Source organism: Cucumis melo, chromosome 3, assembly GCF_025177605.1.
Source record: "Cucumis melo cultivar AY chromosome 3, USDA_Cmelo_AY_1.0, whole genome shotgun sequence".
NCBI lineage: Eukaryota > Viridiplantae > Streptophyta > Magnoliopsida > Cucurbitales > Cucurbitaceae > Cucumis > Cucumis melo.
In genome coordinates, this window is record NC_066859.1 from 22702476 (window position 1) to 22723877 (window position 21402).

Sequence of the window (21402 nt, forward strand, 5' to 3'; positions counted from 1 at the left end):
ATTAGCCACATTTCTGTTACAGAAAGAGGCCGAGGGATGGTGGAAATCCATTATAGCCAGGTGCAATGATGCACGTACGTTAGATTGGCAGACGTTCAGAGGCATATTTGAGGAAAAGTACTATCCCACCACATATTGTGAGGCAAAGAGAGATGAGTTTCTAGAGCTTAAACAAGGGTCACTTTCAGTGGCCGAGTACGAGATGAAGTATACCGAGCTTTCACGGTATGCTGAAATGATTGTGGCATCTGAGAGTGAAAGGTGTCGCAGGTTTGAGAGAGGGCTACGTTTTGAGATACGTACCCTAGTGACTGCTATTGCCAAGTGGACGAATTTTTCCCAGCTAGTAGAGATTGCTTTACGTGTGGAGTAGAGTATTGTAGAGGAAAAGTCGGCAATGGAGCTTAGTCGAGGAGTTTCAACAACTAGTGGTATTCGAGGTCCAGAGCAACGGAGGTTCACACCTGGAGTGAATGTTTCAGGTTGTCAAGACTTTAAGCGTCATCAGGTGGCAAACCATTGAGGCAGATGAGTTTAGGTAGTGCTTATCAGAGGCAGAGTCAGAGAGCTTCCAGTCAGTCTGCGAACTCAGTATCAAGATTGCGGATGGGTCAAGAGTCTGTTGCTAGTGAATCCAGGAGAACCCCATGCGTAAGTTGTGGCAAGAGTCATCAGGGTCAGTGGCTTATTGGCGCCGACGTGTGTTACCAGTGTGGGAAAACAGGGCATTTCAAGAGGGATTGTCCACAGCTGAGAGTAGCAGTTCAGAGGGACCAGGGAGTTGAGTCCCACACAGTTGAGTAGTAGAGAATCTCAACAGCTGCAGGGGAGGGAACTAGTGGTGCAAGACAAAAGGGAGTTGTGGGGAGACCTAGGTAGCAGGGAAAAGTCTACGCCATGACTCAACAGGAAGCAGAGGATGCACCAGATGTGATCACTGGTACGATTTTGATTTGTAATGTACCTGCACGTGTTTTATTAGATTCTGGCGCTACGCATTCCTTTGTTTCTAGTATGTTTTTAACCAAGCTGAATAGGATGCTAGAGCCTTTATCTGAAGAGTTAGTCATATGCACACCAGTTGGTGACGTTTTATTAGTCAGTGAAGTGTTGCGTGATTGTGAGGTTGTAGTGGAAGGTCTATGCATGTTGGTGGATCTTCTTCCCCTAGAGTTGCAGGCGTTGGATGTAATTCTGGGAATGGATTTCTTATTCACTCACTATGCTTCGATGAATTGCCATAGGAAAGAGGTGACTTTTAGGAAACCAGGTTCGACTGAAGTTGTTTTTAGGGGTGAGAGAAAGATTATCCCTACGAGTTTGATTTCAGCTCTGAAAGTTGAGAAGTTGTTGAGGAAAGGTTGCACAACGTTTCTTGCACACGTGGTTGAGGTGCAAGAAGAAAAGTTGAAACCAGAAGATGTTCCTGTAGTGAATGAATATCTAGATGTTTTTCCAGCTGATTTATCGTGTTTGCAGCCTGGTAGAGAAGTGGAATTCACAATTGGATTGTTACCAGGAACAACACCTATTTCACAGGCACCATACAGAATGGCTCCAAGCGAGCTTAAGGAGCTGAAGGTGCAGCTGCAAGAACTAGTTGACAAGGGAGACATCAGGCCTAGTGTATCACCTTGCACTACTACAAATTTGAGTTTCAACGACACTAGTAATCAAATTATTGTGTCGTTAAAAGTAAAAAAGAGTGGGGTGGAAGAAAAATGTGTCGTTAAAACTAACAAATGCAGACTTTTTAACGACACATTTTTTGCGTTGTTATTTAATGTTTCTTGACAAAATATTTGCGTCGCTAATTAACGACAAAATTTATGTGTCATTAAAAACTTATTCAAATAAAAAAATAATTTTATTAATTCTTGACACAATTTTCCTTGACAAAAATATTGCGTCGCTAATTAACGACATAATTAAAGTGTCATTAAAAGGTTATTCAAATTTTAGTAAAAAAAAAAATATTTCTTGACACAAATTACAAGTGTCAAAAAAAAGCCCTAACTTCACCATTCGCGCCGCCTCCCTGCCTTCGACGCCGTCTCTCTCAATCCAATCTCCGCCGTCGTCTCCCTCCGTCCTCCACCACTCGCATACCTTAGCCGTCGTTTCCGTCCGCCACCCACCTCTCAAAGTCGTCCGACCTCAGCCGTTCTCTCCCTCCCATCCACCATCGTTGCTGTTTTCTCCCTCCACCAACCGATCGAGCTCAGCCGTATAAGCCTTCCACCATCGTCGCCGATTTCTCCCTCCACCACCCGATCGATCGTTGCCGTTTTCTCCCTCCATCATCCCCCGCTCGCATCTGATTTCCGGCCGCCGACGTCGTCTCTCTCAATCCAAAAACTGAGCGGTTTATGTTCATATTTTTTATAAGCTGGCTTCTGATGGATGTGTTTTTCGTATTGGATGCAAGTCTCATTTTAGTTGGTTTAACGTTTGCAGGGAAAAGACATACTTGACATAAATCATCCTGTTGGCCCCTTTGGAACTAAGGTTGGTGTAGTTGCTTGTTTTGTCGTTTTTAGAATTAACTTCGATGCTTTATCTTTTATTCAAAGTTTCATCCCATGTAGATATCAAGGCATCGCAAAATTAATTAATTTGTAAGTTAGTGGTTGTTTTCTTTGTGAGACAGCACCTTTCTCATTCACATATACATAATTATAAATTTGTGTATAAAAGGAAGCAAAGGTAAATTATAAGGTTGTGTATAGAGCATAATATTATCCCGCAAATTAAAAATGCCAATCCTCTATCAACTTCTTCGTAATCCCACACTCAACTCTAAGGTAAATTATAATAATTTTAACAATTCTTCTTCTTCTTCTTCTTCTTATTCTTCTTCTTATTCTTCTTCTTCCCCTTCTTCTTAGTTACCTTTCTCTTATGGCTGCAATTTTTGTTTTTCATCGTTGTTTTTTTTTTGGATTTCTTCAAAATCTATTGACACCCTTTTCTAATTAATGCAATTTTCAATAGCTGAGTTTAGAGTGCGAGTAACATCCGATCACATGGACCAAAATTCGTAGTGGGTTTGGTCTAGCTAGGAGCTCGGTTTTGACTTGTGTTTGTTTTGTGTGAAACTAAAACTAAGTGGTTCGGCTGAGGTTTGTTGTATAGATATTCTGTTTAAGATCGAGTCAATCGATTAGTTATGATCATGTTTTCTAACCTTCTTTCTTATTAAAATCTCTTGTAGTCATGGTTGATATCAATAATCTCGTTCAGAAAATGAAGAAAAGATTGTAGCTCTTAGGATATTCACGACAATATATATATATATGTATGCACATATTTGGCAATACTTGGGTTAGGTAATTGAACTTTTGATATCAAGATTGGCAAAATGATCAACATAGCTCAACAAACACACTTCCTATGTGCCACATATTATTAAAATAAAAAGACCTTTAGCCTTAAGATTTGTATTTCCACGAGATGGAACAGAAAAGTTCTGCTTATGGATAATTTTTTGCTGTGACCACTCTTTCATTCCTTGTTCCCAACTCTCCTGTGAAGAAAACAAACATTTCTAAATACGTGGAGGGGATTATTTAACTGTACCATAATAACAAATTTACAAAATAAATTTATAATGTTAGTGTAGTACATTTTTCATTTGTCAGGAACCACAAAGTTCACACTTTACACATATTAGATTTAATATTTCCAATTTAGTCACACCATTACACACAAATAGATTTAATATTTTCGATTTAGTCACGCCATTAATTGAAAGGGAATAATTATATTTTAAAAGAATTTCAATAGAAGTACGTTTGATCCCTCTCTTTTCACCTCATTTAGGAAGATAACTCTGTAGATTGAAAAGTTGTTTGTTGAAATAATCTTATTATATCTTGCTGGTCTGAAAATGTAGCAAGGATGGCCACATCGATTGAGGCCCTAGGTGTCGAACCTTGGCTTTGTGCTTTGGCTGGAAGCTTTCTCCTTGGTCTTTCAAAGTTGGAATATAAGGTGCATGAAGTAAGGTTCTCCTAATCTTTGAACAACCAACATTGGAAGAAGAGAATCCATAACATTATAAGGGCAAACAAAACTAAAGTTCGAGACTTTTGTAAATTTTGCCTATAGCCTTAGAGATATGGGAGTTCAAGAAGAGGTGTGTACTTTGGGAAAGAATGGTTATGTTGGATACAAATAAGAGGTGATACTTCTTGAACGTAATCATATCGAATTAAACCCTTTGAAGAAAGCAGACTAAAGGAACACCTTGTACTTTCTAGGAACCTTTGGTATGCAAAACCTTTTTTCATAAATCCAAAAGAAGATAGGTTTTTTCCCTCTCTCTCCCTACCTCCCTCTCACTCCCTCCTTCTCCCTCCCTCTCCCTCCCTTCCTCCCTCCCTTCCTCTCTCCCTCCCTCCCTCTCCCCGAAACCACAATATAATAAACATAGCTAACTGACAATGCACTTGAAGTGGAATTTCAAACTCTCAGAATCTTGGTTTTAAGGAGACTGAAAACAAACATGATAATAAGGTTCATCCTCTCTTCGATTTCCCTGTAGCTGTGCTACTTTCATCCTCATTCCTAGAACGCTCCTTTTTGCTGGTTCGTTTCCATCATTCTCTTTTCTCCCATTGGCATTTTTTATGCTGAAAGTTAAGTTCATATATGATTACTACACGATGTTTATCATATACGTTTACTTTTAAATATTGAAAATTGACTTTCTTCTTTATCCTAGCACTTGCAAATGATAGAGATAAGAGAGAAGAATGTTGCCACCTTGAGTAGTAATAGTTAGCCTGAGTAATTGATAATTAAGATCTCGTTTTTTCCTCTTTTTCATTTGGGTTTTTCTGCTCTTTGATAACTATGTTCTGCATAAGTTAAAGGTGTTCAAGTAGGTTATGTTATGATGCCAATGTTGTTCTCTTTCAATATGCCATTGATGTTCTCTTTCGGCTCATATCTCTAATTATGCATGCTATTGTAATATGAAGATACATATTTTAAAAAGATCTTCAACTCCCAGAATTAGATTTAAGAGAAGTTGGCCCGAATGACTCAAATACTTTTGCTTGATTTATTTAATTTTCTTGTGACTGGAATTAGGTTACACAAACATGAAAGTTGATGAAAGTAGATGTGGTTATTGATGATCTAATCTTTTCTTGGCAGCCCGAACATCTTCTGGTTTAGATCACTTTTAAGTTGCAAAGCATCCTTAGCATTTGGTTCCGACTACCCGGTAAGCTTCTTTGGAATGTTAAGGCTTCCTTGTGACTGGAATTAGGTTACACAAACATGTTAAGGCTTCCTTGGAATGCAGGGTGTTTGGTTGCATTAGATCATCACTCATATTTAGTGGATCAATTGTGGTTGTCATCATTCTTATTTTGGCTTCATCCTTTGGGTCTGTTATTTTGTTTTCTATGATCCAAGTTCGAAGATTATGCTAAAGCTTTGTCACAGATTCATTGTATTTTGGTTTAATGTGTTATTGAATTTACCATCACCAAAAAGGCGAAAATTTACTTGGTTGTTACATTTGTCAAAGATCTTGAGATGGATATGGTTTTTCTGCTTATCTGGTGTTCAAAAGGGTGTATAGTAATATGATAGCTTGGTTCCTAGCTATAAACTGAAATATTCTCGGTTTAAACTTGTATAGTTAACTTAACCATCACTTATTAACCGTATGAACTACGCTAATACGGGGTTTTGTTTTCAGTTTTAAATTTACCCCTCTACTTCTTTGGGAACTTTCTTTTTATAGTTTCTTATAGTTTCCCAGCATCCAAGGAAACTCTAATTTTCCATCCAAGAGAAAGTAACTGCCAAGATCATGCTCATCAGCTCATGCATTAGACACATTTTTTTATTTGATGTTATATTGAACTTACCATCTTGGAAACTAATGTGATTGATGCATGCAAAGATTATCTTCTCTTCTGTATGAAGAATAAGACTATTGAAACTTTTCTAAACTTTGGTGCTTCAGTGTGAACTTTTCATAGTATTCTAAAATGCGTGTTTTATTTTTCCTTTCATTTTTAAAAGTAAGATGGCAATATGTAAATGTATAATTGCTATCTTTTAACTTCCTCGCGCTTCATAATCTCATTTAATCTTCCATGTCCAGCTCGTGTTGTGGCGTTTCAGCATTATTCTCGCTATTTTCTTGTTACCTACAGTCCATTTGACTCGTTTTATTTACATATGGTACTGTGTCTTAAGATTCGAGTTATCGAGTTTTGAATGGTGTTAGTATATTGTCCTGGTTAAGGTTCAATTAGTAAATTCTCGGTGAGTATCGAGACTTTGATCCCTTTCGAGTTTATTGTTGATGTGGTTTTCGGTCCAACTTTTAAACTTTTGTTGTGTTTAGGTTCGTATTATAAGAATGAGGTTTGAGATGGTTTCAGAGTAAATGATAGCTCCGGTAAACTCTTTGAGCATTGTTTTGTGTAACTTAGAAAATGTTATTGGGTCTTAGACGTGGGTATCGATTTAAGTTTATGATTTATGATTGATTTGAGATGGTTGAAAGTCAAAAGAGGTTTTTTTTTTGTCATTGTGCTCTCAAAGAATTTGTTTTTGGAAACTCAATCTCGAGTTTTGAGTTTCTTTATTATCTAATGTGGAAGCTGAATGATAATTACACTTGATTTTAATAAATGTACTGTTCTTTTCTGTGAAAAATATAATTTCTCTTTAACCTTTCAAGAACCGTACTCTTTGAAGCATATTGTATATTAAACTCTTCATTAAGAAGAACCTTCGCTTTCTGTTCTTACTCGAGTAATTATTAAAACCCTCTTTATGAGACAAAGATGTCTTGGTTGGAACTTCTTCTTGAACCTGAAATGCTAGTTGACCTTGACAGGACAGAAATTGGATTAGTACTTTCAGAGAGACAATTGAGATGGTTAGAAATTAAACCCTTTTAATGGTTTCACTTACCAAGCCTGCAGTGTAGAGAAAAAAGCAAAAGCCACAAGGCATTATCTCCAATAATAGCTAGATGGAAGTGTTGCACCAACATTGAGGTTGTAGGTCCACATTATTTCCTCTAGTCATTTCTGGTCGGTATCCAAATCCCATTATCGCTACTTGGTCAGAGCTCTAAAGAAAAATCAGAAAAAAGATTTAGAGTGGGGGAAAGGTTTGGGTTGTATCACATCAGATGCAATGGCAAAGCTATAGATTTAAGAAGGAATGGTAATGGAAAATGGAATCATGATCTCAGAAATGAAGGCTATCCAATTGCATTGTTTCATCATTCTGTTGTTACTTAATGAATAACCATAATGTTTCCAATACGAACACCAAGGAAGGTTGTTCTAATAGTTGAAGAAATGCATAACCCAAAACTAGCTGCTATTCCAGAATGTGTGAATAGACTATTTGATTTAGGTAAAAGCTATTTTATAGTGTTTACATCATAATCTCTATTAGCATGTTAATCGAGAAACTTTATAATGGTTAACTCATTACCTCTCTTGTCTTCAGTTTGATATTGTTGTTTTTTTTTTTATATTGGTGGAATTCTACCTTTCACCAACTCTCAACTTAAAAGGCATCGTGTGAATCTATGGGAATAATCTAGTGCGAATAGTGGAGTTTGGTATTTTCCTTTTGTGGAGTTAAATCTATCAGATGCAAGACATGTGCTTAACTACTAAGGATATGAAAAACACTTTGCTCTGCCTACATGGTTTATAGAAAGTATCTGAAAACGTTCACCACTTTTGCAATTTCAACAGTAACTGTCAATTCTTTTGCTACTGTTGTTATTTAGTCGATTTGATAGTTGTACAATTTTTGCTGTATCATGTTTGATATAGCCTCTTTAGAGCAGTTTACGAGAATATTGTTTAAGTATTTATTTGTTATAAGAGTCTACCCACTCCTTTTCAATTGTTATTCAATATATTTAATTTCTTACTCCGTTGACAGCAGGTCTATTTGGAGGAACAAGTTCTAAGGTTCATACTCGACGTTGATATTCTTCAGGTACTACTTTTTTGTTTTCACAAATTTCACAGATATTCTTCAGACACTCATCCCTTTATCTCCTTAATCCAATTCATTATTGGTGACTTTTGATCAGTTTGAAGAAAAACTTTATAGCTATTTAGATAACAACTTCTAATCAGGTCCCTTTGGATTTTCAGTTTTTTAAATTGCATCTATATGTATACTTTTGTTATCAATTTCAATATATTTCATAATGAAGCAGTTTGATCTATGTTGTTTTTATTTGAATCTAAATATATATGTGTAAGATTTATGATTGTAAACAAGCTTAACTCTAATCATTGAAATATTTAATGTATTGAAGTTACTAGGATGCCACTTTTTTTTTTTCAAAGCTGCCTTGTTAGAATTCCAAAGGTTAAATGGTTGATATAGATATTGTTTGTATAATGATAGAAGTCATATCTATATATGATCATCGATTCCTATGCATGAAGCAACAAATACAAAAGGATTATTTTTTATTATACTTTCGATTTCACAGGCTGCACTTGACACAAAAATAGTGAGGAGCGCAAATGTTTCTGCAAAAATAAAACAATCAAGATTCAGTCCGTAATGAAAGCTATTTGAGGTAATTCGTGAGCCCTAACATAATTCAGTCCGTTTCCATCATTCTCTTTTCTCCCATTGGCATTTTTTATGCTGAAAGTTAAGTTCATATATGTTTACTAAACGATGTTTATCATATACGTTTACTTTTAAATATTGAAAACTGACTTTCTTCTTTATCCTAGCACTTGCAAATGATAGAGATAAGAGAGAAGAATGTTGCCACCTTGAGTAGTAATAGTTAGCCTGAGTAATTGATAATTAAGATCTCGCTTTTTCCTCTTTTTCATTTGGGTTTTTCTGCTCTTTGAGAACTATGTCCTGCATAAGTTAAAGGTGTTCAAGTAGGTTTTATTTGGATGCCAATGTTGTTCTCTTTCAATATGCCATTGATGTTTGGTTTTCCTTTACCAATGCATTCATGTTGTAATATGAAGATACATATTTTAAAAAGATCTTGTAGGTATTCTAACCTACCCAGCTGGCTAACTTCTCTTATGCGGAAACCTATGAATTCCAATTTCACACAACCGTGCGGGTTCATGTTCCGATCAGTTACCAATCCTGGAAGGATGTACCTACAGAGCTCAAAGATAAAATTTACGAACTAATTGAGGTAATTTTCTGACCTTTAGTTAGTAACGTTGTTCGCATTTTGTCACTAACGTTCATTATATAATGTAATGTAATAGGGTGGCTTCGTAGTAGACCCCAGATCCAAAAAGAGTATTTTACAAAATGCGAGTGTATGTTTTCGAAACTTCAAGTCGTCGCTAACTACAAAGCATGTATTACCATATAAGAAAGATTTGGAGAAACTAAAAGACCCACCAACAGAATACTCTTTCATCGATCGTGAGCATTGGAACATATTTGTCGCTTCCAGATTAACCGAACAATTTGAGGTAACTATAATCACCATTCTCTTCATTCATATATGACAGTAATTATACTAAAATGTAGTTTATGTGTGAAGATGGTTAGCAACAAGGGACGTGAGCGGAGAAAGAACAACAAGTACAACCATCGAATGTCGCGAAAAGGTTATGCAAACCTTACCGAAGAGATGGTACGCAGAGAATAGTATATATGCTTGTTAACATAATGCAACATGTAATGCGTTATAACTAATCATAATGTTCTTTCCTTTTTCAGAAAGCAAGCACATCTAATGGTGAGTTAATTGATCGTGCTTTAGTATGGAAGAAAGCACGAACTACTAAAGATGGAGAAATTCCAGACATAGACACAAAGGAGGTGGCCAATAAAATTGTAAGTACTTTCCTCTTCTAAGGCTGTTTTTTTTTTTTTTTTGTGTAGTTACTAAAAATACTATAACCTTTTCATGATAGGACAACCTACTTGTTTCAAAACGTGCGTCTCATTCAATGGACAACGTAACTTGTGATATATTATCGCAAGCCATCGGAGGGAATGATCCACCAGGAAGGATTCGAGGGGTGGGTCAATACGTCACACCAAGTAAATACTTCCACACTGCAAGAGAAAAACGAAAGAAGGTCGGTAAAGAAGAAGATTATGCTGAAGAGCGAGCGAGAATGGCTGCTCGTATCTTAGAACTGGAAGCAGAATTAATGAAGCATAAGAAGGTTCCTGAAGTGGCCACAAAGGGAGAAACTGACGAGAGCAAGATCAAGAGTCAAATGGCTTCTAAAAGCATTGACACATCAGATGATGCAAATGATCATGACGCAAAAGAAGAAAATAGACAAGTTCTAGAAGACTTGACAATAGAGGACTTGACAATAGAAAAAGAAGATAAGGTAGAAAGCATCTACTTTTATTTTTTTAACTCAAACGTTATTTTTTTAATGATTAAATATCTTATCAATTAACACTTATGTGCGGCGAAGGTTGGTGAGGAGAACAAATATGTTTGTGCATCGATTGAGACTTTGAAAAAAGTGAAGGTCAGTATGAATTTGATTCCTATAGTTTCCAATTTCTCAGATGCAATATAGTAATATGATCATATTTTCTTTCAATGTATATTGTAGGATGGCACTTCTTGTCGACTTGCAATTGGGACTAAGGACAATGTTGTCGGTGCTGGAACTATTTTCGACTACTACATGGACGGTGACAACGTGAAGGTATCAGTGGACATGGTTACCGATGGTAATTGCTTCGTTCCTGTTCCAACAAGGGAAGGTAGGACTATGCTTTCCCAAGAAGTTGGTTCACAGTTGTTATGGCCTCGTCATTTAGTCATTCCCCTAGACGAAAAGGTAATGTGTTTTTCACAATAGATTTGGTTTAAATATTTTTCATATGGATGAGATTTTATGTTTGTGGCAGATGAAAAGCGTGTACCAAGCTGATCCGCGATTACCGTCGTTGACACTGAATACAAAGAGAGCACCAGTTACACTACGATTATTGCTATGGGAACTTGATTATATTGGGTCAAAAATTCAAATTCACGTACCTGCTAAAGTTTTTGGGTATGAACGAAAATGTTGCATATTCCTCGAGGCACTCCAAGAATTTTGTCAAATGCAGCCTATATCAACCCAATGCATTGATGCATTCATGTTGTAAGTTACCTCTTTTGTACATCAATTACATAGTATAATAACGTGTACCACGCAGTAAAGTCGAGTATGCTATTCATATTTGTAGTCACCTCTACAAAGTGATGGAAGAGAATGGAACGTTGGGATCCTACAAGTTTGCAGACGCTGGCTCTATTTCAGTTGGTATAAGTAAAGAAGATCGAGCACAGATCCTGAATGCTAGATTGCTTGGGACCGACCATCGTCAGATTTTGATGTTTCCTTACAATTCAGGGTATGTGCAAAACTTTTTTCAGCTAATGCATCTAATGAACTATATGACCTTCATTCTAAGTTTAACTCACATTTACCTGTCAATATAGAAACCATTGGTGTCTAATAGCCATCGATTTTTCAAGAGGCACTGCATATTGGATGGATCCTTTGAGAAATCGAATTAACAATGATGCCTCTGATGTCGTCCGGATGTATGTTGGAACTTTTATCTATGATAAAACAATAATGAGTTAATATGTTGCATATGAGACAATGATTGTGTAACTTACGTTGTTTGATATGCATTCTTAGGGCTTTCGACATTTCGAACAAGAAGAAGCCTGTTTGGAGGATAATCAAGGTATGAGGAATGGGGATTTAGTAGAAGAAATAGGTAAACATACTTTATGTTTTGCAACTGTATCATGGGTATTTTGTTCTTTTTCTCTGATGGATAGTGTCCGAAGCAAGGTGGCATTGTGGAGTGCGGGTATTATGTGATGCGATTCATGCGGGATATAATATTGTCAAGCAACAGGACAATCATTGAAGTAGTAAGTATTTCATTTTACCTTTTTGAACTACTTATGTTATGTACAATTGTTGCATATTAAATCATTTTTAAATGATGAATAGATGGAAGGATCAACCTCAACATACTCACAGGACGATTTAGATGTCGTAAGAACGGAGTGGGCTGAATTCGTTAACAAATATATTTTCTGTTCCCAATCTCAAAGGTAAAATTTGTAAACGAGACAACTTTATATGAATTTTTGTGTGGATTTTATTACAACACGTGTTGTTGCGTCGACTATCCTGCAGTTATGGTAGTCATTGAAATGCTATTTTGTTGATTTTTAGACATATGTTTGAGGAATCATGTTGACATGTACTCTGGATCTCTGTTCATAGTTGTGTTGACTATCCTGCAGTTATGGTAGTCATTGATAAGCTAGCTATTTTGTTGGTTCTGCTTACACATGTTTTACGAATAAAATGTAGTTTTATTCGTAGCATAGGTGTTTGTGGAATGGAGGAGGCATGTTGTAAGTTTAGGTTTATTAATGACCTTGGAAGTGGGGAGCGGGACGGTGGGAGTGCTAAGTTCATGTTTAAGCTCAACTTTGACTTTAGAAGGGGTGAGGGAGTGGGAAATTGGGGGGGGGGGGGGAGATACATTTATGTTTAATAATGACCTTGGAAGGAGGGAGTGAGTTGCTAAGGTTAGAAATGACTTGGGGGGGCGGGGGGTTGGGACTAGGGGTACGTTTATGCTTAAGTTGTTCTTTGATGCAAACTGAAACATTGTTGGGTCTGTAAAGAATGAATCAAAACAAATTATTGCATTACTTATATATTATGCTTATGCTTATGAAGTTGGTGTTTTTATTTCTCTTTTGCTTCCCTTATGAATCTTTTACTAAGAAACTTGGTTGTATGACTTGGGTGGGAGGGGAGTGATACATTTATTTTTGATAATGACCTTGGAAGGAGTGAGTGAGATGCTAAGTTAATGTTTAAGTTTATAAATGACTTTGAAGGGGGGCTAAGGATACGTGTATGCTTAAGTTTTAAATTTAAATCAGAATATTGTTAGGTCTTTAAAGATTGAATTGAAACATATTTATTTGATTCTCTGTTTATGCTTATGCTTATGCTTATGTAGTCGGTGTTTTTCTTTTATCTTTTGTGTTCTTTATGGGTCTTTTATAAAGAACCTTGGTTGTATGAACTTTGGACGTTTATGTTAAAAAGTTCCTATTTGGAATGTACTTAATGTTTATGCTTATGCTTATGCATTTTCCGTAATGAAAGTTGACTAAGGTTCATTTTCTTCAACTTTGTAGGTAATTGAAGAATAGATGGATCATGGTATCGATCAAGTTCATTCCTACATTAGTTTGATTAGATTAGGTCGTACATATATTACAGTTAATTTATCTTTTGGATTATTGGAAAACCTTTACCGACAATGTAATTTACATTTTTTATTATCAATATAAATATCTTTCCAAACAAATGTGCATAATGTTAAAATGTAGTAATTAATTATTTTGAAGGAAGAAATATATGACAGGAAATACGTGCTGCGAAAAAGAATAATAACGACACCAAACATGTGTCGACATATAAGCCTTTAGTAAACAGCAACAGTGTCGTCAAAGCACATTTCTTGGCAAAAACTATGTGTAACGAAACATTTACAATGACAATATATTAGTGTCGTTATAAAGGTATTAATGATAATATATTCGGGTCGAGGTATAGATAACGGTGACACATTTGAAGTGTCAATATAAGGGTATTAATGACAATATATTCGTGTCGAGGTATAGATAACGATGACACATTTAAAGCGTCAATAAAATGGTATTAATGACAATATATTCGTGTCGAGGTATAGATAACGGTGACACAATTAAAGCGTCAATGTAAGAGTATTAATGACAGTATATTAGTGTCGAGATATAGATAACGGTGACACTTGATTTACGTCAATGTAAGTGTATTAATGACAATATATTTGTGTCAATGTATAGATAACGATGACACAATTACAGCGTCAATGTAAGAGTATTAATGACAGTATATTAGTGTCGAGGTATAGATAACGGCGACATTTGATTTGCGTCAATGTAAGTGTATTAATGACAATATATTTTTGTCAAGGTATAGATAACGGTGACACATAATTTGCGTCAATGTAAGAGTATTAATGACACTATATTGGTGTCGTTTTATAGATGACAGCGACATATTTATTGCGTCAAGGTGAAGGTATTAATGACACAATTTTAGTGTCATCGAATCATATTTAACGACACATTTTCCAAAGTGTCGTTAAAGAGCTTTTCTTGACAGTGGCTTCAATGACGCGAAAAGTGTGTCGTTGAAACTCTTTATGACACATATTTTGCGTCGTTGAAACCCAAAGTTGTAGTAGTGTTGGGGAGCTCCAGTGTTATTCGTGAAGAAGAAAGATGGTACCCTAAGATTATGCATTGACTAAAGGCAGTTAAACAAGGTCACGATACGTAACAAGTACCCTCTACCATGCATCGATGACTTGTTTGACCAGTTAAGGGGAGCAGTAGTGTTCTCTAAGATTGATCTGAGATTAGGATACCATCAGTTGAAGGTTAGGGAATCAGATATTCCTAAGACAACATTTAAAACGAGGTATGGGCACTATGAGTTTTTAGTAATGCCATTCAGTTTAACGAATGCGCCAACAGTTTTTATGAACCTCATGAACAGGATCTTCCATCAGTATTTAGATCAGTTTGTAATAGTGTTCATCGATGACATACTAGTTTACTCAATGGACAAAAAAGCCCATGATGAACATTTGAGGATTGTTCTACAAACACTGCGTGATAAACTATACGCCAAGTTCAGCAAATGTGAGTTCTGGTTGAATTAAGTGGTGTTCTTAGGGCATGTGGTTTCAGCAGGCGGAGTTAGTGTTGATCCGCAGAAAGTGGAAGCTGTTGTCAATTAGGAGAGACCAGCCAGTGCAATAGAGGTACGTAGTTTCCTAGGCTTGGCCGGATACTACAGACGTTTTGTTGAGGATTTCTCACAATTAGCATTACCCTTGACAGCTCTAACAAAGAAGAATGCTAAGTTTGAGTGGTCGGATAAATGTGAACAAAGTTTTTAGAAGCTGAAGAAGAGTTGGTGACAGCACCTATTCTGACACTTCCTGTAACAGGAAAGGAGTATGTGATCTATTGTGATGCTTCGAGACAAGGATTAGGTTGTGTGCTCATGCAGGAAGGGAAAGTAATAGCTTATACTTCAAGGCAGGTGAAGAAGCATGAGTGTAATTACCCTACCCATGATCTTGAGCTAGCAGTAGTTGTTCTAGCACTGAAGATTTGGAGACATTATTTATTTGGCGAGAAGTGTCACATTTTCACAGATCATAAAAGTCTGAAGTACATCTTTGATCAGAAAGAGCTAAATCTAAGACAGAGGCGATGGCTAGAACTAATCAAAAACTATGATTGTACCATAGAATATCATCCTGGTAAGGCTAACGTGGTAGCAGAGGCTCGCTCCTGAACCCACTTAGGGATTCTTGAGAAGAGGCTTTAAAGCAGTTATGACTGCAGAAAGCTCAGGGAGTCTTTTAGCTCAATTTCAGGTTAGGTCTTCCTTAGTAGCAGAGATTGTAGGAAGACAATAAGAGGATAGTAATTTGCAGAAGATGCTTGCAAAGGCCAAGCAAGGCCCAGAGGTAGAATTTGAGTTAAGAACGGACAGAGCCATAGTTAAGCAGGGAAGACTACGCGTTCCAAATATTAGTAAGCTTAACGGTGCTATACTAAAAGAAGCTCACAATTCAGCTTACGCTATGCATCCAGGAAGCACAAGATGTATAGAACTCTGAAGAAGACTTATTGGTGGCCTGGTATGAAGCGAGAGATAGCTGAATATGTCGATAGATGTTTGATCTGTCAGCAGGTTAAACTAGTGAGGCAGAGTCCAGGAGGACTCCTTAATCCCCTGCCAGTCCCAGAGTGGAAGTGGGAGCATATTACCATGGATTTTCTGTTTGGATTACCCCGTACATCTAGAGGATATGATGGTATATGGGTAATAGTAGATAGACTCACCAAGACAGTGCGGTTTATACCGATTAAAGCGACATCTACACTAGATCAGCTTGCTAAGTTATACGTCGACAGGATTGTGAGTCAATATGGAGTGCCAGTGTCCATAGTTTCAGATAGGGACCCGAGGTTTACTTCTAAGTTTTGGTCTAGTGTGCAAAAAGCAATGGGAACAAAGTTGAAGTTCAGTAGCACGTTCCATCCCCAGACAGATGGTCAGTTAGAGAGGACCATCCAGACCTTAGAAGACATGTTGAGAGCATGTGTCCTTCAGTTTATGGGAAATTGGGATACCCACTTATCACTTATGGAGTTCGCTTATAATAACAGCTACCAGTCTAGTATCGACATGGCACCATTTGAGGCTTTGTATGGCAAACCATGCAGGACTCCTGTGTGCTGGAACGAAGTGGGAGAATGAAAGCTAGTTGGTCCTGAGTTAGTACAAGTTACGTCAGACAATATTAAGCTGATTAGGGAAAATCTAAAAATAGCTCAGGATCGACAGAAGAGCTATGCAGATAAGCGACAAAGAGACTTAGAATTCCAGATTGGAGAATAAGTTTTCTTAACGTTATCTCCGTGGAGGGGTGTTCTTCGTTTTGGGAGGAAAGGTAAGTTGAGTCCTAGATATATTGGTCCGTACCAGATAATAAAACGAGTTGGACCAGCAGCTTATAGACTTGAATTGCCAGCGGAACTCGCTCAAATACATGATTTTTTTCATGTGTCCATGTTGAAGAAATATATTTCAGATCCATCACATGTGTTGCAAGTACAACCAATTGAACTAAAAGAAGACTTGAGTTATAGAGAGGAAGCAGTTCAGATCCTCGATAGGAAGGAGCAAGTTTTGAGGAACAAAACGATCTGGCTCGTGAAAGTTCTTTGGAGACATCATGGAATAGAGGAGGCAACCTGGAAATCAGAAGATCAAATGAGGAGGAGTTACTCGACACTCTTCACCTAAGGACTTCTAAATTTCGAGGACGAAATTCCATAAGGGATAGGTAAGTTGTAAACCCGAGATTTCCCTAGGAACATTTTCTCTTGTCATCATAGTTGGGATTACTAAGCTAAAAGAAGAAAAAAAAAAGAGAAAAGAAAGGAAGTGGAATTGGACAGCAAGCCCACCACCGCAAGCTCATTTGTTTTTTCAGCTCAATTTCATTTCTTTCCTCCATTATTTTCCATCCAAACTTTCAGAGCACTTTGAGAAAAGAGTGAAGGAAGAAGAAGAAGAATAATTTCGTGGTTTGAGGTTGAAGAAGATAGGAAAAAGTTCATGCAAAGCCAACCATTGCAGAATTTGGGTGCAACTGTCAACCTCTTGTTGTTTTGTTCGGTTTGAGCTATTTAGAAGGAACTAAGAGGTGAGGTTTGATTTTCTTGAAATTTAGTTCATTTTCCAAAAACTTTCATGAAGGAAGCTTGAGTTGAATAGTATGAGAAGTTAATGGTTTTTGAAATGGAAAACAGAGCACAAGATTTTCGAGCAAACCAGGAGGATTTCTGGTGTTCTCTGATGCTTTGAGTATTCTGGAAGTGCACGAGTCGAATCAGAAGCTCTATTGGTATGGTTAGAAAGCTTATTCAATATCCTACAACTTTTATGAAGATTTTGTGAGCCAAAAATGACTTTAAGTGGGGTTAATTGCAGGAGATAGATAAGGAGTGGTAGAGAACCTCGAATTATGTATTGTCTGTGTTCGGGGCAATTCTGGACGAAGTAGTTGAGAATCTCGTTTTCATTTCTTCAGATAAGTTGTAGAGTGTTCGAAAATGAAGATTTTTATGTGTATTTCATTAACTTTGGTTATGTTTTGAGGAAGTTATGGGTGTTGGAAGTTAGAATATCGAATCTGAAAAATCTGGAAATGTGGGTTGTAATGTGATTCTTAATCTAATTGTTTAGAAATTCATGAGCATGGAAGGACAAAACCTATCTATGATTCTAATGCTCGATTTTGGTTGTTGACAGGCCAAGAGGAAATAGGCTGAGTCTACAAACCGAGGAACTGGATAAGACTGTGAGTGACAAAACAATTTCTAAAATGTTATTAAAAAGTTGTTCGTAATTACATGTTTTACATGTTTTTCTATGAATGATACATGTTTTTGTGAACGGTTTAAAACATGAGTTTTGAGCTTAGATTTTCTAATGAGGGTTATATTCGAGCACGTGGCTAATGGCTTAATGAAAAGTAGTTGAAACGATATCTTTTAAAGTAAAGCATGTGTTAGCAAATATTGTATAATGATTTAAAGTTTTTCACGAGTAAACTGAATAAACTTGAGTTTTACAAAAGATAACGATAAACAGGCATGTTTAAATGTTTTCATGTGACTTCGCGGAGCTTTCCATTGATTACGTGACTGGGATATTGAGCCTGAAACTATATGGTACCATGTGCACACATGTTATATTTCCGTTGTCGACGTTGAGTGTACTCCGTGACAACGATGCTGTCGTGAGTGCTGGGCGGGCCCCACTACATCGTAGGACTAGTAAACGTTGGTTGTACTGGATGTGCCCTACACCACGTAGATCGGTCATGTTAGTTAAAACGTTTGATGTACTTGTTATGCTTTGTGAGATTTTTTTGTATGATGAACTTGGAAGATATTTTAGAAAGCCTTATTTATTACACGTTTATGTTAAATGCTTTGTTTGAACATATTTATACGTCTAAAGGTTTATCACATGTTTCGACGTCCGTATTTAGAGTTTTAAATTTAGTCACTCACTGGGCCTCGTAGCTCATTCTTTTCAAAATGTTTCCCACTTTTCAGGTAGAGATTGAGCTCCCGGTGCCTGATACACTGCCAACGTTTGCTGAAAGTTCCGAATGAAACTCCAGTACGTGGTTGGAGTTGTATTTTGAGTCCGTTCATGTTGAAATGTTGTGTAAGGTTTAAATAATATCGTCCTGGAGGTCGTGGTCATAAAACTCTAGTTGTATAGGTTTTGGTTGTGATGTTTATATCAGGTTATTTTACAAACCAAGTGATGTCAGGGATGCATCTTATGTATGTTTGGAAGGTTTTCGTGGTTTCCTCTGTGTGGTGTTCCATGTTGAATATTCTATATCTTAGATTGGTATGTTTATCGGGCTTAACGTTCAATAGGGTCAGCAGGGATCGTTAGAGGATACGATGTCTGTTTGCTTTACGCCGTCTTTCGGGCTATGATAGCAGGTGGTCTGGGAGGGGGTGTGACAGTTTTCCTATTCTTTCAAATCGTAAGACACCTTTTATAGGTGCTACTTTCAAGAACACTTTGTCCCCCACATCAAACTCAAGATCTTTTCATCTCACGTCAACATAACTCTTTTGTCTACTCTATGCGGTCTGCATACGTGATCTAATTTTCTGTATCGCTTCGTTAGTATAATGAACTAACTCAGGACCCATTAATCTCTGCTCACCAACCTCATCCCAACAAACAGGGGATCTACAACATTTGCCGTACAAGGCCTCAAATGGTGCCATGCCAATGATAGCCTGAAAATTGTTATTATAAGCAAATTCCATCAAATGCAAGTGGGAATCCTAATTACCTGGGAATTTTAATGCGCAAGCTCACAACATATCCTCTAAAACTTGGTTCAGACGCGCAGTCTGACCATCCGTCTGTGGGTGGAAAGCTGTGTAAAATTCTAACCTCGTGCCCGTAGCAGCCTGTAAACCCTTCCAGAACTTGGATGTGAAACGGGCATCTCTATCAGAAACAATTGATACTGGCACTCCATGTAGTCTCACTATCTCAGACGAGTACAACTGTGTCCACTTACTAGTAGTATAAGTGGATTTCCCCGAAATGAAGTGTGCTGATTTGGTAAGCTTGTCAATAACAACCCTAATCACTGTAAAACCCCTCAAAGTTCTAGGCAGTCCTGTAATGAAATCCATGGATACGTTTTCCCACTTTCATTCTGGTACGCTCAAGGGTTGTAATAAACCTACTGGTTTCTGCCTTGGTGCCTTAACTTGCTGCCACACCTAACATTTACTAACAATTTCTGCCACCTCTCTCTTCATATTACGCCACCAGTAAACTCGTTTCAGGTCCTGATACATCTTCGTACTACCTGGGTGCATGGAAAATGGGGAACTATGAGCCTCAGTCAATAATTCTGTTTTAATCGCACTGTCTGTTGGCACACAAAGGCGCCTCTCAAACAAAAGCCCACCATATGAGGATATGGAGAACTCAACAGCTTGCCCTGCTTCTGCTAGGCAACGCTTCTCAACCAAGTAAGGATCGTTACTCTGAGCAACAATGACCTTCTGTCTCAAAGTCGGCTGCACCGTCAACTGAGCTAACTGTGAAGTGATTGCCCCTATTGATAGTGAAATCTCAGCCCTCTCAAAATCTCGATACAACGGTGCCTGTCGGGTAATATGTGCTTCTAAATGTGATACCTTTCTACTAAGAGCATCAGCTACCACATTCGTCTAGCCTGGATGATACAATATCTCACAATCGTAATCCTTTACTAATTAAAGCCATCTTCACTGTCTCATATTCAATTCCTTTTGAGTGAAGAAGTATTTCAAGCTTTTATGATCCGTGAAGATCTGTATCTTTTCACCATACAAGTAATGCCTCCATATCTTCAGTGCAAAAACTACTGCTGCCAACTCTAAATCATGGGTAGGGTAATTCAGCTCATGACTCTTCAACTGACGAGAAGCATAAGTGACTACCTTACCTTGCTGCATCAAAACAAAACCCAAGACTTTCTTAGAAGCGTCACTATAAATCACAAAACTCCTTTAACCATCAGGTACGGTAAGAACCAGTGCAGTAACTAGTTTCTGTTTAAGGTTTTGAAAACTGTCCTCAAATCGTCGGTAATAACCTGCCAAACCCAGAAAGTTACGAACCTCACTGACTGTGGAAAGTCGAGGCCAATTGGTGACTACCTTTATCTTTGCTGGATCCACAGAAACACCAGCTTTAGAAACCACATGGCCTAGAAAAGATACCTGTTTCAACCAAAACTCACATTTTGAGAACTTTGCATACAATTTATTAGCTCGAAGGGTTTCTAGAACCATGCGTAAATGCTCCTCATGTTCTGCCTCTGTCTTGGAATATATCAAAATATCGTTAATAAACACAATCACAAAAGTGTCTAGGAACTCCCTAAACACTCTATTCATCAAATCCATAAACACTGCTGGCGCATTCGTCAAACCAAAGGACATCACAATAAACTCATAGTGCCCATATCTAGAATGAAAGGCTATTTTCGGTACATCACTATCCTTAATCCCCAACTGATGATATCCTAACCGAAGGTCGATCTTAGAGAACACTGTAGCTCCTTGTAACTGGTCAAAAAGATTGTCGATCCTGGGCAAGGGATATATGTTCTTAACCGTTACCTTATTCAACTCCCTGT

At 37.4% G+C, this 21402-nt stretch overlaps 1 protein-coding gene across 1 annotated transcript; it reads left to right on the forward strand.

Moving 5' to 3' along the window:
• Positions 1-897: 897 nt before the first annotated feature.
• On the forward strand, positions 898-13343 carry LOC107991494 (uncharacterized). Its single transcript, XM_051082887.1, has 17 exons — positions 898-1539; positions 2458-2508; positions 7948-8001; positions 9059-9193; positions 9270-9482; positions 9554-9646; positions 9733-9849; positions 9930-10361; positions 10452-10508; positions 10596-10826; positions 10897-11135; positions 11221-11388; positions 11477-11581; positions 11682-11730; positions 11828-11923; positions 12006-12109; positions 13220-13343. The coding sequence occupies exons 1-17, from the start codon at positions 898-900 to the stop codon at positions 13221-13223; spliced, it is 2790 nt and encodes a 929-aa protein (XP_050938844.1). The 3' UTR covers positions 13224-13343.
• The last annotated feature ends 8059 nt before the right edge of the window (positions 13344-21402 follow it).

What these genes read in the sequence shown, in the direction of transcription:
- LOC107991494 (XM_051082887.1), top strand. Translation starts at nt 898, where the DNA reads ATGACTCAACAGGAAGCAGAGGATGCACCAGATGTGATCACTGGTACG. An exon ending in GATTAACCGAACAATTTGAG is followed by an intron (nt 9,483 to 9,553) that starts GTAACTATAATC and finishes TTATGTGTGAAG; the next exon opens with ATGGTTAGCAACAAGGGACG. An exon ending in AGGAGGTGGCCAATAAAATT is followed by an intron (nt 9,850 to 9,929) that starts GTAAGTACTTTC and finishes TTTTCATGATAG; the next exon opens with GACAACCTACTTGTTTCAAA.